The sequence below is a fragment of the Zootoca vivipara genome, chromosome 7 (assembly GCF_963506605.1).
Source record: "Zootoca vivipara chromosome 7, rZooViv1.1, whole genome shotgun sequence".
Taxonomy (NCBI): Eukaryota; Metazoa; Chordata; class Lepidosauria; order Squamata; family Lacertidae; genus Zootoca; species Zootoca vivipara.
Window position 1 is genome coordinate 40,933,539 of NC_083282.1, and position 15,669 is coordinate 40,949,207.

The window sequence follows — 15,669 nt, forward strand, 5'->3', positions numbered from 1 at the left end:
ACTGATATTGCTGCAGGGATTTAACACTTCACTGTAGCCTTCAGTTTCTATTAAGTTCATTATATTAACATAACCTGCAAATTGAAACATAACAGTCACAGCCACGCATATGAATATATATGTTTAGGTAGACCCAGGGACAAATTGAGGTTAACCAGAGTTCTATGCATGCCATGACAAAAGGCGCCCTGTCCCAGTCTTTGGGTTTCTAACTCTCTATAAACATGATAGATAGGGATGAATGCTTTAAATTAAAACTCTCTTCTCTTGTGATTGGTCTTTGTTTAATAGTGGCTGTATTTTCTTTTTGGGTTGGAAGTAGGGTCCAGGGTGTGTATATTTCAGGGCTCACTACATTTAAGTCCCAAGCGGAAGGAAAGCAAGTAGTGGGCTTCTTGCTTCTCATCAGTTGAGGGGTTCCTGGCTCCGTGCATTTCCAGCTTTCTGACCTGCGTATGTAAGGAAATATGATCAGTTCCTACAATGCCCTTTGTTTTTCCTGCAAGGGTATCAGGTACCCATGTAAGGCATTCTAGTGCCTTTGTGTGTTAAACCTTGCATTTACAACTATGAAGTCTAGAACTAGATCTTACAAAGAAAATTAAGAATCTTGATATTGTAACCAAATCCTATACTGGATCCTTAGGGCCAATGTGTGCACTAATATATGACATGTTTTTCATTATCCTACATGGATGATAAAAACATAATTTCAGATGGCAAATATTAAGGGTTCTAGATTTGAATGAAAGAATTCCTGAAAATGTAAAAGGATAGATTTTGGATGAGCCTCTTATGGCTCTGTGGACCATAAGTCAGGATTGTTTGGAGATACATTGGGTTGTACTAAAGTCTCTGAAGAGTAAAAAGAGGGGAACAGTTCAATAGGCCCATTGATTTCTGGTTTCTTTAAGAGAACCCATCAGTATTTTTTTTTGTACCACGTAAAGCAGAAATCTCCTGTCCATAAGTGCCGTACTTAATAGTTCATGGGCTGGCCTTCCATGACTAATGTCCTGACATATATGTTGAAAAACAGAATCTCTATATAGTAACGTGCAGTGATGATGGAGATCCACCATATTTCTGTTGCTTTCATCTCAGTGTAAAGTGTTTAAAGTGTTGATGCCCTACATCAGGCACGTCCAACAGGTAGATTGTGATCTACTGGTAGATCACTGGATGTCTGTGGTAGATCGCTGGTTCAGCTAAAAAAAGCTCAACATTTTCTCCCTGAACTCTCAAAAAACGAGGCTTTCCCCTCCCTAAAAAAGAGCTCAACAACTCTTACACCTGAAACCCCCAAAACAGGGCTTTCATTCCTAAAAAAAAAAAGCTCAACAGCTTTGACCTGAAACCCCCCCAAAAAGGGGGGGTTGATCACTGTCAGTTTTTAACTGTGAGTAGATCTCAGTCACTTGGGAGTTGGCCACCCCTGCCCTACATTGTTAAATAAATAAAACAAAATAAATAATTTAGGGAGACGAACATAAGCAGGATACTGTATAGTGGTTGAGGAAACTTATTAACTTGATGTAAGGTAGAGAGCAAAGATATTGTAAGAAATAATGTTTATTGTTGCTGAAATGTTGGTTTACTAAATTAGGAAAACTTTACACACAGTCTTGTACAATTATAAAACTAATGCATTTTTTATTTGATGTCTAGAAAAAACCCTGGACAGCTCTGAATATTAAAAGAGCTATTTTGACCAACTGGCATATTTTAACCTTTATAATATTGGCAATGGGTAGCTATCATGCAAGGCGCAGTGATCTTTACGTGTAGACGCTTTTAGTCATTTTAGTAGAATATGCATTTTGAAGGGTTAAGGACCTTTATGTAAAACAAAATGAATGTGGGGCAAATTACCTGTTGCCATACATTTTTGTTTATAAAAAGCCACTAGCTCCATGTGTTTTGGCAGGCCAACAGTGCAAAAATCTCATTATGTTTGAGGCTAGTTTCATGAATAATTATATCATGAAGAAAAAAATGGACCACAGAAAGCCCATTAGAGTTGGAATAATTTGTTGGATCCATCAGTTGGTAACACAACTGCTTGGAGTTTGCCAAGGAATTATATAGCACTGAAAAAATATCCAGCCATTCTTTTGTTTGCCATCCCTGGTTTTCTAATGCAGTGAGATAAATGGCATCCCACCACAGACCATTGTCATGCCAAGTGGTTGGTTGATAATCTTTGTGAATGCAAAGTAGATTCAAGATTCTAGAGGGTTTTTTTTTGCTTTGGGTAAGCAGAGTGCAGTAAGCAGTAAAAAACCTGTTACCTTTCGTTGTGTTACCTATTTTATTATTAGGACATACAGGTGAAACTCGGAAAATTAGAATATCATCGAAAAGTGCATTTATTTCAGTAATGCAACTCAAAAGTTGAAACCAATATATGAGATAGATGCATGACACGCAAAGCAAGATATGTCAAGCCTTTATTTGTTGTAATTGTAATTATTTATAAATGGAATGTAATTAATGAAATGTAATAGCGATGTTTATTTTTGTACTATTGTAACTATTTGTTTTATTATTGTGGAATTTCCAAAAGAAAGCATTCGTAAAATTAAAAATAAAAATAAAATAATAATAAATTGCATTACTGAAATAAATGCACTTTTCAACGATATTCTAATTTTCTGAGTTTCACCTGTAACTGTCAAGTTCCCATGGCCTTCTGTCACTAAGCTCTAAATGAGTAACTGAAATAATCAACTTAGTTTTATTCAGAATAGCTCCATTGAAATTAATGGAACAAACTTTGTCATGCTCATTAATTTCAATAGGTCTACACTTAAGTTAAACTTAGTTGACAAATCCTCTTTTCTCTTGTGCTCCATAAAGCTCAAAGTGTATTGCTATCATTACATAAAATCATCATTATTGAATAAAATTTAGCTGATGCTGAAATAGGTGGATTTATCATCATCTTGCTCAATAATGTTGAAGCTGCAGTGTAGATGTGACAGAGAGATCTAGTACCCCAGGACCCTTAATCTATGCCATGGAAGTTTGGGTCCTAAGATAATTAAAGCTGGGACTGGCCCTGTGCAACGGGTGCCTTTTAAATGAAACATGACTACAGGAGTTTCTTCTACAATTGTTATCAGTAACAGTAAAACTGTCATCTTTTATCCAGCCCTACTTTCATGTGGTTTATGTGAAAGCTCTACAGCTTTACGTGGTTTATGAAGCACAAATTTAGCTATAAATTATTAGACTATGAAAACTGATAAAATTCTACCCTTCATCTATAAAAGAAACCTCATATGCTGTGAGTCACACTGCTATAAATATGACAATTTCTGATACAGATGATTCATGATCTGTTGGGGAATACCTGAAGAGTTAACTTTATGACTTTCTCAATCTAGCACCATGCTGTGATTCAGTTATTTTTATTAAGCAGTTTTTATGAATTGCAGTGCTGCTTTAAGAGGTTTTGTTTTCTCATTTGCTTTAGGCAATTTACATGTATTTTGGATCAGAGAGCTTCCTTTTCACAGGTGTATGAATTAACAAAGCCATTTGAGCTATTTTTCATTGATATGTTTTAACTGCTGTGTTATAAGAGGAAATAATGCTGAAGAAACTGGAAAATTGGGAAATGTGTCGCTGCTAGCCTATGAGTAAAGGGCATATGCTAAATTGCAGAGTGCAGGTTGTGGCAAACATGAAGTTAATGTACTGTTGCTTTGTCAGAGCACATTAAGATCAATATGGTGGGGAAGTATTTTTTCTGCTTGAACTAGACATATTAAGGCATAATTCAGAATGCTTTCAGTTGGCCTGGGTTGAAAGGGGGAGAATGCCCAACAGGAAGAAAGTATTTGTGAAAATGATTAAACTTGTGAGCCGTGATTAGCCTCATGGCAGATGATACCTCTTCAGGTTCCATTCATAAGTTTGTCTTTTTCCTCAGCTTCCATATATCGTATGTAGTTGTGCATTTGTTTATGGCAGGGGATTTCTAACTTTAAAATACCCCACTCGTTAAACAAAATATTCCCTGAGGTGTTTTTAAGTAATTAGCTGAAGGCCTGTCAATTTGAGTTGGAGGAAAGATATAAGGTGGGGGAAAGATATAAAACTCCAGTACTTTTTTCTAGCACTGTTCGCCACATCCAGTCCTAAAGTATGGAAACTGGCCAAACTCTCCTCCCTCTTCTCCCAGTCCAGGCCAATAACTATGTAAGGCTTAAAGGATGTTAAAATTTGTATAACATCCTTCATCCACAGATCTCAGGGCAGTTCACAACCATGTTAGGAAAAGGTCCGTGATTATGACAGACATGTATGTCAGGGACTGGCTGAATGAGGAAGAGTGGTGGGCGCCAACTGCACAAGAGCCCCGGAGGAAGGACATGGAAGAAGAAGACTAAGACCCTGGATTGTGGTGGTGGGACACTGAGGAGCAGTCTGAGAAAGGGATGAGCTGGGAGGTGCTAGAAGCAAGAGTTTTGAGCAATCAAGGGTGATCAGAAGAAGGAGGCCCTTCCAGGACAGGGCTAGAGGCGGAGAGTTGCAGTGTAAATGCAGATTCAGATAGAGAGGTGTTGGAGGTTGCCTTTGCTACCCAGCAGCAGGACAGTCCCAGTCCCACTGATGCTCCTCCCCCTCTGACACCTTGCTGTAGGAGAGTCCTGCAGGTTGCTGAGCAATGGACCTGACAGGCCAAGAGGAGGAGTCCACCCCCTCAACATAGCCTTCTTCTGCTTGGGAGGGATCCAGAGTGAGAGGCTAGAAATTGCATTTCACGTCTCATGTTCTTCCTGCCCTGTGGATGACCTGTGCTTGCCTGACAGCTCTGTGACACTGTACATTGTATCCCTTGTTTGACCATCCACTTGCCATCTCTCTCACACACAGCTTTATTGCAGTCCATAGACAAAAAATACACCATACTGTGTACTGTCATCTCACTGTACTGTTCTCCAGACATTCGCTTCTCTCCTATGAGTACTCCTATGATTATTGCATATATAATAATGTATATACAGTAAATGACTGTTTGAAGGGATTTTGAAGGGTGTGTTTCAAATGGCACTTGCAAATTGAAGGGGTAGGGATAAATCTTCTTGCTAGTCTTCTACAATGTCTGCAGTAGCCATTGCTTTTTAAAAAAACAATACTTAGGCTGCAATCCTATGCACACTTACCTTGGGAGCAAGTTCTATTCAGCTTAGCAGAATTTACTATTCACTAAACAATTTTAGGATTGCATTGTTACCTTTTCAAAAAGTTGAAGAATCTTAATACTTAAGAGTCTTCTTCCTCTTCCTATGAATTGATTTAGCCTTTTTTACGAATATGCATGCTGGTGCCTTGAAGAAGCTGAAATCGGGGGAAAAACTATTGACACTTTCATAATTGTTGTTGTTGTTTAGTCGTTTAGTCGTGTCCAACTCTTCGTGACCCCATAACAGCAGACCTCAAAGGGGAATTCTCCTTTAGAAGGTGCACATACAGACCCCAAGCATGGTTTGACTTTGGAGTTTAGTGTATGTGACTTCAGAATACAGGAAGGAAAACTTCCAGGAAAAATAAAAAGAGCAGCTATCAATGTTTTCTTAAATTTTCATCAGCAGGCCATTGTCTTCAGTGAAAATATTTTCCTTCCTAAATTTTATTTTTCTAAACTCAAATACATTGTAACTGTAGATGTGCCCTTTATATTAATCTGTATCCTTGTTTGGAAACCTACCATGGGAACCTTTTTATGAGTCTTGGAATGAATTTCATGCAACCTGTATTAAAGGGCTTAAATTACGTATTCGGACACTGTTCTCGGACTTGAATTAGAAACTTTTCTCCTCCCCTCCTCTCTTCCCTTCCAAGGTTAAACCTGTGATAAGTAATTGTCACACTTAGTGCCCTTCTACAATGCTAATTCAAAGTGACATGTCTAAACTGGCCCTAGTAACATGAAGAAACCTAACAGGTGTGAGGGGTGGATCTTCCCATGGGCTCTGCTGCACTTCTAACTAGAGAAAAACCTAGAGAAAAAGTGAAATGAACCTTGAATAAATCTGTCAGCAGTAATTATCTCAGCAGCACTTTATGAGGGGATAAAGTAAGCATTGGTGCTAGTGGAACGTGAACACACTCCACCCTTGTGATTTTTTCCAGCATCCAGTTAGTGTTTAATTTTTTTTAAAAAAAAGATTTAATGCCTGACATGTTATGTGTTGTATACAAAAGGAAAATAGTTCATTTCCTGTGAAAAGATGAAACTAATTAGTTGTGCTGGTTTTACTGGTGTTATCAAGGGCTTAAGAATACTGTAAACCCAAAAAGTTTTTGTTAATTTTGAAATAATTTCAGTGAAATTTCATGCTTTTTTGAGTGCCAAGAGATAATGGCTGCCTTTAGTCATGCCAGCATAGAAACCCAAATCTTTTTGCTAGCTTTAAGAATTTAACAGCACAAACCTATTAATATTCTTGTTCACTTTGGCTTGACATGTCTCTCCCACCATGTTTATATAGAAAACATTGCTAAAGGAAGTATAATATAAAAGGTAAGGTAAAAAGAGTATAAAATGTTGAGCATAGAGCATATATGCTGCTATTGCTGCCAATCCTGCCAATGATGGTTGATGGTGGATGGTGGCTGTGGAGCTCAGATTCGATGACCTGGTATCTCACTTCTTCAGCAGCCTCAGCTTTTGTAGCTGGAGTCAGTCAGGGCCCTGTCCTCCAAGGCCAAGTGGGAAAAGGCCAGCAAGGCAGGGAGCAATTCTTCCAGGACTCACAGCCAATATGTCCCCTGGCCTCTTCAGCAGCCTGTTTTTCTATCTTGCATCTAGTTTTCGCACAGAATATTTATTATTATTTCTCCCTAAGAGACCTTATCTAAAACAGTATGGTGGCCTTCTACTGTCCAATTCTACAACATGCTTAGCTAGATGAGAAAACCTCTCACTGATTTTGAGCTATATAAAATCCCACCCTGAGCTATGTTTTAATACTACTGAACACCAAGAAAGCAAACGGGCACCATCATGTTCTCAGTGTCTGACTTACCTAATATTCTAACCCATTTCTCCAGCTTTAATTGGGAGGAAGCCATCTATCATGAGACCCTTGGATCTAGTTAGTTTGCTACCACCAAACCTCTATTTGGCATTAGTCACCTTTCGTTTAGTGCGCTCCTTAGTGAGAGCTTAGGTATATAAACAGAAGTTTCTTCCCCTCCCAAATACTACATTCAATACTGAATGAAGCATGTGATATAAAATGGCAGTGCCAGCATTACGAAGGCAAGCGTAGATTCTGTTTTATGTATGAAAGAGTTTCACTGATAATTGAGCTTGACCTGAATGTCTGCTTTAATATTTCATTTATTGCAAAAGAGTCATTTCCTTTTAACTCTGTGATTTTAAAATTGTGACTAAACTGCTATTTAACCTTGCTACAAGAATGTGGCAGCAGGCTAGTCCAGGCAGGTCAACACTCACTTGGTTAGCTAGCACACTTAATCAGCTTGCTTTAACCTGAAGCAAATTAAGGCTTTTATGAATTCTAGCACATAAGTGATTAAAAACACCCTGACTTGAGGATAAAAATAAATAAGAGTATTTCTAGCATACTTGCTAGGCTTTGGATAAGACTTTTTTAGCCACTACAGTGACTTGGAAAGTAGAACTTCCTTCACTGTTTTTTTACATACAGACATTTAGCCAATACATTTTAAATTGTTATAGAAAATACACATCAGTTACTGTTTATTCAGTTTTGACAATATGTGTATTTTTACCCTGCAAGGACATGTTTGCATAGCTGCTTATTAATCAAGAAGGCTATGTGTCAGTTGATGGAGCGGGGGAGAAATGTAGATGTAACTCTGTTGTTATTCTTCTAAAGTGAATAAAGATTTTAAAACTCTCAGCTATTGGACAATTTAAATGTAACATGCATATTTTTCAATACTGCCTTAACCTTTTAGTGCACAATATATAGCAAAGTAGTCTCTGCTTTCTGAGGTCAGGCCATATTCACAAACTGAGATGCACAACTGAGTTACCCTTTAGTTCTTTATCCATATGACATGTTTCCTTCACAAAGGAAACCTCTATAGTCTGTGTTAAGGGAAGAAATAGGTTGTCAGCAGCGTTTTTACAGTGACTAGACATGTTTGCAAGCTACTGTCTCCTACATTGCTACATGTTTCCACGGCTTCTAAATGTTCTTACCCTTGTGAGAGCCCCTTATCAATACCTCGCTCCCTCTCAATAACTTAGGCCTCTTCCAAGTTGGCTCAGTTTTCATAGTCTGACTTCTTCTAGATAGACCAGGCATCCCCAGACTTTGGCCCTCCAGATGTTTTATACTACAATTCCCATCTTCCCCGACCACTGCTCCTGTTAGCTAGGAATCATGGGAGTTGTAGGCCAAAACATCTGGAGGGCCGCAGTTTGGGGGTGCCTGAGATAGACTCTCCGCTAATGATTTTGGGAATCTGAGGTCTAAAGCTGATTCAGATTACCTTAATAATGGGAGCTGCCCACTCCTACTCAGTCACCTGCTGTGTACTTTGACTCCAACCATCTGTTGTCTTCAGTGCTATCTTGGCTCCAATTCAGGCATGTCCAAAGTCCGTTTCGGGGGCCTAATCTGTCCCGCCGGTCAGTTTAATCCGGCCCCTGTGGCTCAACATCTTTGGGGTAAAATCATAAAAAAAACTTCAATCCTAAAAAAGGTCTACAACTTTAGTTCGCCCTTTGGTCGGCCCTCACGTCCCTTCACTTCATTAAATCTGGCCCTCTTTGAAAAAAGTTTGGATACCACTGCATGGATGGTGTTTCAGATGCCTTGGGTTTTTTCTTCAGTCACCACAACTGTGGTGAGGGCCTCTTCCTACCTATTGCCTTTCCACTACTGGTTAAGAGAAATGTAAATGAGCCCCAATTTGTCAAGTACATGAGCTTAGTGCAGACCAGCAATACAGCAATAATGAGGTAGCTTTAACTGTTTGCCGTGATGTAGAAGTTTGAGGATTGAAATGAAAGATATATTGGAAATAAATCGTGTCAAGAAAGGATATTGTGGTATAAAATGATATATAATGAACTGAAAAAAATGTTGAAAAAAAACATTTGTTAAAAAAACAGAAGTTTTCCTGCTCGGAATTTTAGATCATGATATAAGAGAGGGAAACTGGAGATTGTTTATGTATGTGACAACAGCAGCAAGAATTTTATTAGCACAAATATGGAAAACAGAAAACACCAACAAAGGAAGAATGGCGAGCCAATCCAATGGACTATGTGGAACTGGCTAAGCTGACAGAGAGGATACATGAGAGAGACAACATTGATTTCAAAAAGGAGTGGGAACCATTCATAAACTATATAAAAAGACAGTATAAAGATTTGGACTTGGCAGGTTTTGACTAAACTTTCACAACTATATAAGAGGTAAAACCAGCAGGGTATAGAATTTGTTTAATAAATCAATACGGAAATACGGGGGAAACCAAAGAGGGGGGAGGGGAGAAATATGGATATATAAATTGTTCAATTAAGATTTGTGGAAAATTTGTTGTTACAATTTGAAAATTTAATAAAAATTATTTTAAAAGAAGAAAGAAAGGATATTGTGGAATGATCTCAAGTATCACATCCTTTTTTCTAGTTTCATTTTGTATAACAATATTCCTTGTGGGTAAATTCTAAATTTTCCAATCTTTAATTTTTTATTCCAGTTCACTCAAGTCTACTGTAGTTTGGTTTTAGTCACTGAAAGTAGCATGTTCATCCAAATCTGATAGCTGATGCAGCAATGTATCCTGTGTTTTAGGTGACCCTAGCAGCATCAGGAGTCTCTTATCCTTGCCACCGACTTACAGTTGGAAGAAGATCCTCACCAGCACAAACCAGAGAACAGTCAGAAGAGGTAAACACAACCTCCTCCTCTTCCTTCTCACACACAAAATATGATATTCAGATACTCGTTCAAGCTATGCTGAAAGCCACATTTGTTTTCTGGTTACTGCCCACAAAACTCAGTTTGACTCTGCTATAACCTAATCTGTGCTGAAGTCGGATTGTTTCAAACAAGCCATAGCTAAAATTAACCACAGTTTGTTGAGTTTAGATCACAAGACAAGCTGCAGTTCATTAAAAAAAATGGAAGTGAAAACTCTTCCTAGCTAGGTTGAAGGAGGCAATCAACAAAGTTAGGGGAAGGCTAGGCTCATGCCATCACAACAAACCACAGTCTATCATGCTGTATGAACACATCCACTATTTACAATCCTATTTATACAAAATAGTTTTCTCAAGCCAAAATATATAGGGAATTTCCTCTGAGGTTCTTAATTTCAAACAGGATGACTTTTATAGTTGTATATGTGAAACTACTAATATTCAAACAGTATTATATTATAAATATAAATCTGTTCCACATTATTCTTAACTATGGCTTTTACTAAATTAGCAATGCACAGATGTACATATGGTTAGTGACAGTGATGGAGATGACTTTGAAGATGCCACAGAATTTGGAGTGGATGATGGAGAGATGTTTGGAATGGCGTCTTCTGCATTGAGGAAATCTCCAATGAGTAAGTAATGCAATCCTTCATGCTGTGAGAAGTGTAACATTGTACTGACAACAGTTGAACAATAGGAAAGAAAACAAACTTAGGTTCCTTTTGTTCCACCAGATAGTTTTCTTGGAGACATATTCTAAGAAATGTATGTCAACATTCAGTGATAAACTCTTTTTTTAAATTAAAAAAGCTGACTTAAAAAGGGAGACCTGAGAAATTAAGACTGTATAAATGAATTCTGGATTCAGGCCTCCAGGTCCTCAAAAAACAATTTCTATCTATTGTGGAGGCAGATACACAAAATAATATTTTTAAGGAAGAAGAAGAAGAAGAAGTTTAAATTAGAATTTGATAGATAAAATATATTGCATTTTGATTTTGGTGTTCCTCAAGAAAGAAAATATTTCAAGGAAATTGAACTTTTAAAAATTCACAACTTGCAATCAATTCTCTTAGACTTAAAACTTAACTTTCGGGCTGAATCTACTAGCCTACTATATTTCAATGGTTTTTCTTTGAAATATTACTAAGATTTATCATTATTCTAGAACTAGGACAAAAGCTATACAAATACCTGTGCAAAATATTTCAAAGAAAAACCATTGAAATATAGTATAACTACAGTTATAAGATGGCTTATAAGATTCTAATTTTATTGTTACAATAATAATACTGTCGTATGCAAAAACCGATACGTTGTTTTTATTGTCTTCATCTTCCTAGAATTGTTTGGAAATTCCATATGCCCAAAAGGCCAAATTATTGCTGTTCTCTTCATTAAGGGGTCTTAAAAGTTATTTGAATAATTCATATGTTCAATTAAAGGAAATGTTTTTAAAAATGTAATATGAATACTATTCTATGGATAATTATACTATACTATGTACTATTTTCCTTTCTTTTAGTGCCAGAAAATGCTGAAAATGAAGGAGATGCCTTATTACAATTCACAGCAGAATTTTCTTCAAGGTTAGACTTGTAATTGTGCATATTTTCTGCATCTATGGTTTATGAATGTGACTTATATTTTTACAAAGCATTTGGGAAAAAGTGTGGAAGGGATAAGAATTTTATGATATTTGAATCCCAAAGTTGTCAGATTTCTTTAGGAAATTTATTTTTAAACTTAAAATGCGACCTGTTTCTCCACATTGAGCCTCCCAACTGTAAACCCTTTAGCTTCCCTAAATATCCAACCACACACTTTCCCTGTGCATGCTCTTCCAAAGATCGCAGCTACTCTAAACCATAAGACAGCCAGCAGTGGATTTTTTTGCAGTAGAGAGCTCTCATCAGGATGGAATTATTGAAACATTTCATTCATAACACACATGATTGTGAAATTATTTTGATGTTTCCAATATGTATTTTTTCACAATACCTCAAGGACTGCCTCTTTCCATATGAACCTACCTGGACCCTGAGATCATCTTCTGAGGCCCTTCTTCATATGCCTCCTCCACAAGAGGTCCAGAATGGGCATTTTCTGCAGTTTCTCCCCGTCTGTGCAATGCTCTCCCCAGGGAGGTTCCTTTTTAATCAGGCCTTTGGTTGATTGACATCCTATGCCCTTTAAAAATAGGGTTTTGAGGGGCATGTTACTGGGTTCTTTCTGTTTTTATTTTGGCTGTTTTATTTTGTGGTTTTGTATTCTGATTTTTATCCTGTGAACTGCCCTGAGACCTGCAGGTTTAGGGCTCTTTGCAAATTTAATAAAAATAAATAAATAAATAAATAGTCATGCACTATGGGATTTTTTTTAAAAAAAGATTATCTCATAAGTTTATGAGTGTGGTATGGATTGGCTGAATGGATATATTTCATAAAAAATGAAAGAGTAAAGGGAACAGTGATCTAGAGGTAGGTATACTCAGACCTCTGTATGCCCCATGGACAGGCCACAATCTTATGCGGGAGAAAGGTTCACAAATGTGCATGGTTTGAATATAGGGTCGGTGCACTTGTATTCTTTCTAATGTCCTGTTTCCCTGTTATGGCAATCTGCACAAGGGGGTGTGACTCTCCTAGTGGGGTAGGAGAGCTGGGGGGTGGGGAATCACATCTGGCAACCAATGTGCCCCTTTGGTTTCAGATAGTACATGGGTAAAGGTAAAGGGACCCCTGACCATTAGGTGCAGTCGTGACCGACTCTGGGTTGCGACGCTCATCTCGCATTATTGGCCGAGGGAGCCGGCGTACAGCTTCCAGCTCATGTGGCCAGCATGACAAAGCCGCTTCTGGCGAACCAGAGCAGCACACGGAAACGCCGTTTACCTTCCCGCTGTAGTGGTACCTATTTATATACTTGCATTTTGACGTGCTTTCAAACTGCTAGGTTGGCAGGAGCTGGGACCGAGCAATGGGAGCTTACCCTGTCGCGGGGATTCGAACCGCCGACCTTCTGATCAGCAAGCCCTAGGCTCTGTGGTTTAACCTACAGTGGTTTAACCACAGTATATGGGTGGACAGGTCTAAAAAGCCTGAGACACAAATTTTCTCGACTCTAGGACAGGCATCCCCAAAGTCGGCCCTCCAGATGTTTTGGGACTATAATTCCCATCAGACCTGACCACTGGTCCTGTTAGCTAGGGATGGTGGGAGTTATAGTCCCAAAACATCTGGAGGGCCGAGTTTGGGGGTGCCTGCTCTAGCAGCTATGATTGCTCATTTACCAGAAGTAATGTATTTAGTGTTAACTCTGAAAGTGTATACTCAATTCTGACCAAACCAAGCCTCCGGGTACAGATGGGAATGAAACCTCAGAGAGCCACTTTCAGTCCATGGTATAATTCCACATAAAGGCAGCTTCCTAAGCCATGCAGCTCAGCTTTTGAGAACTGTTGTTAGGTGCCTATCTTCAGCAGCCATTATAAGACTGACAATGTTGGTTTTGGTGGAAGGCATTTAAGAGGGTCATTTTTGAGTAGGATCCAACTGCCTGTAGGAGCAAATTTTCAATTTCTACACTCTTCTCTTCGATATTCCTATTGCCTAGCTACCTTCAAAAAGAAACGTCTTATTTTACCTTTTGAATTTCTCTGCTTTTCATGAGCAGTGGGATAGTTTAACATCCTGTTGAGAATATTTTTCTATCTGATTCCAGATTAGGAAGAAAGGGAAGGAAATGTAGTTAGCTGAGGCTGGGTCAAATGGCTATGAATAAACTTAATGCAGTTATGGAAGGTGAGGAGACAATACTCAAATTGTTCTTGTAGCTAATGCAGTTTCATGCAGTTAGCTCTACCATGGGAACTTTAGTGGCTCAAACTTGTGAGTTTTGATTTTGAAACTTGTTATTCTGAGCAACTTCATATGGTCAGAGGTGTGGCAGGAAGTACTTATGCTTTCTGCAATTTTGGGTAACAAGCAAAAGGCAAACTTCTGCAAATGCCTCATGGAGAGCAGCTCTCCATTTGTGTCATTTAGAAACCCCTCCCTCCCTCCCTCTATAAGTTTCTGTTTCTACTACGGTACCAACCTGTTCCTGCCCCTGTCCCTTGGAAGACAAATGAACAAATAAGAACAAAAATTGATTTTTGTGGCATCATTTGTTTAAAGCTAGCATTCTACCATTTAATTTAAGTTTTACGCTAAGTATAAGATTAATAACGTTTACATTTCAGGCATGCCAAAGTCATTTACTTGAGACTGCTCTCGGTGTCAGTCTTCTATATCTCAGAGTTGCATTTCCGACCCTGGCAGCTCTCAGTTTGATACATAACAATTTTATCTATACAGAAATGAAAAATGTGTATATGCCTGAAATATATTGTGGTGTGTTGACCTGAAGTGTTGAATGCAAATAAAATGTTTTAAATATTGCTTCCTAGAAAATGTAGTTACTCTGTGTTTTTTAATTGAAGCATTTTGGTATTCACACAGATATGGTGACTGCCATCCAGTATTTTTTATTGGATCATTAGAGGCTGCTTTTCAAGAGGCTTTCTATGGAAAAGCTAGAGATGTAAGTACATTTTTAATACTATACTGTCTAAAATGCCTTCTGGCCACTTCCTACACTGATTCACTATTGCAAATGTGCAGTAGTTAGTTCCAAAATTGGTTATGTTTGCATGTCACATTGAAGCATAGTTAATATTTAACTGTGGTTTAACATGAAGAAGCAGCAGTGCATGCTGGTCAGACATCCCTACTTTACTTTCGCCCCTACTTCCGACTATGCCATGCTGGAAGCGGCGAGTCATAAACCTTGACTTGTCATGTTGTTTGAGCCCTAGTGTTGTACCCGATACTATGTCAGTGGAGTTCTCGTTGCATGACCAGTGCCTTCCACCTTTCCCCACACATTCCCAAAATCTGCTCTGGAGGGTCTCTGGAGTAGATTTTGACGATGCACGGGGAGAGGAGGGGGAACATCCATTGCGCAACTAGAAGTCTGCTGCTCAAGTGGAGCAGCAAGTATTAGATACAACGCCTTGGCTATGGGCAATAAGGGTGAGTTGTTAGAAAAACAAACCACAAGCTTGGATTCAAATGACATAAGAAGCCAAGGCTTGTGGGTAGTTGCTCCCAACATGCTCCAGCAGGAGTGGAAGAGCAGTGAAGTGGGGACTTTTTTGTTCACATTAAACCACAGAGACACTTGAACCAGGCCAATGTATCAAGTAACTGAATAACAAGTTTAAAAGGATCAAACTCTCTTACAATTTTACATTATTTCCTAATTTTACTCATTTCCTAATGGGAGGATTTCCTTAAGAGTAGTTATTAGGAAGTAGTAATGTTTTTTTAAAATACAATTTCTAAAATATATACTTCTAAAATAATTGAAATCTGAAACCATATGTTCTAAATTGAGCTTCAGAGGGCACTTAATTTTACCAGGGCAACAGACGAGCTTGAAGCAATAGCATTCTTAACTTGAAGTGAGAAATTGAGTTGGAAGAGTAAATAAAAACAAGATTGAAGGTTTAAATCCTCTGCTAGGCTTTTTGAATTTATATGCTCATTAAATGTTTATTGGAGTGGTCGGATTACGAAGGATTTAGGGAGCTTCATCAACTGGTATATAGTTAATCACTAAGTAAAACACTACATTTTATAAAGTGTTTCTCACGATGCCACACTCAATCCATCTTA

The 15,669-nt window shown here is 38.2% G+C and overlaps 1 protein-coding gene across 1 annotated transcript in view; it reads left to right on the top strand.

Moving 5' to 3' along the window:
- The window catches only part of FAF1 (Fas associated factor 1), a 172,505-nt gene that overhangs the window by 90,262 nt on the left and 66,574 nt on the right, over window positions 1–15,669 (top strand). Inside the window, exons 9-12 of the mRNA XM_035122849.2 lie at window positions 9,816–9,911; window positions 10,455–10,581; window positions 11,475–11,538; window positions 14,452–14,533. Coding sequence (XP_034978740.1) covers window positions 9,816–9,911; window positions 10,455–10,581; window positions 11,475–11,538; window positions 14,452–14,533 — 369 coding nt within the window. The remainder of the gene's footprint in view (window positions 1–9,815; window positions 9,912–10,454; window positions 10,582–11,474; window positions 11,539–14,451; window positions 14,534–15,669) is intronic.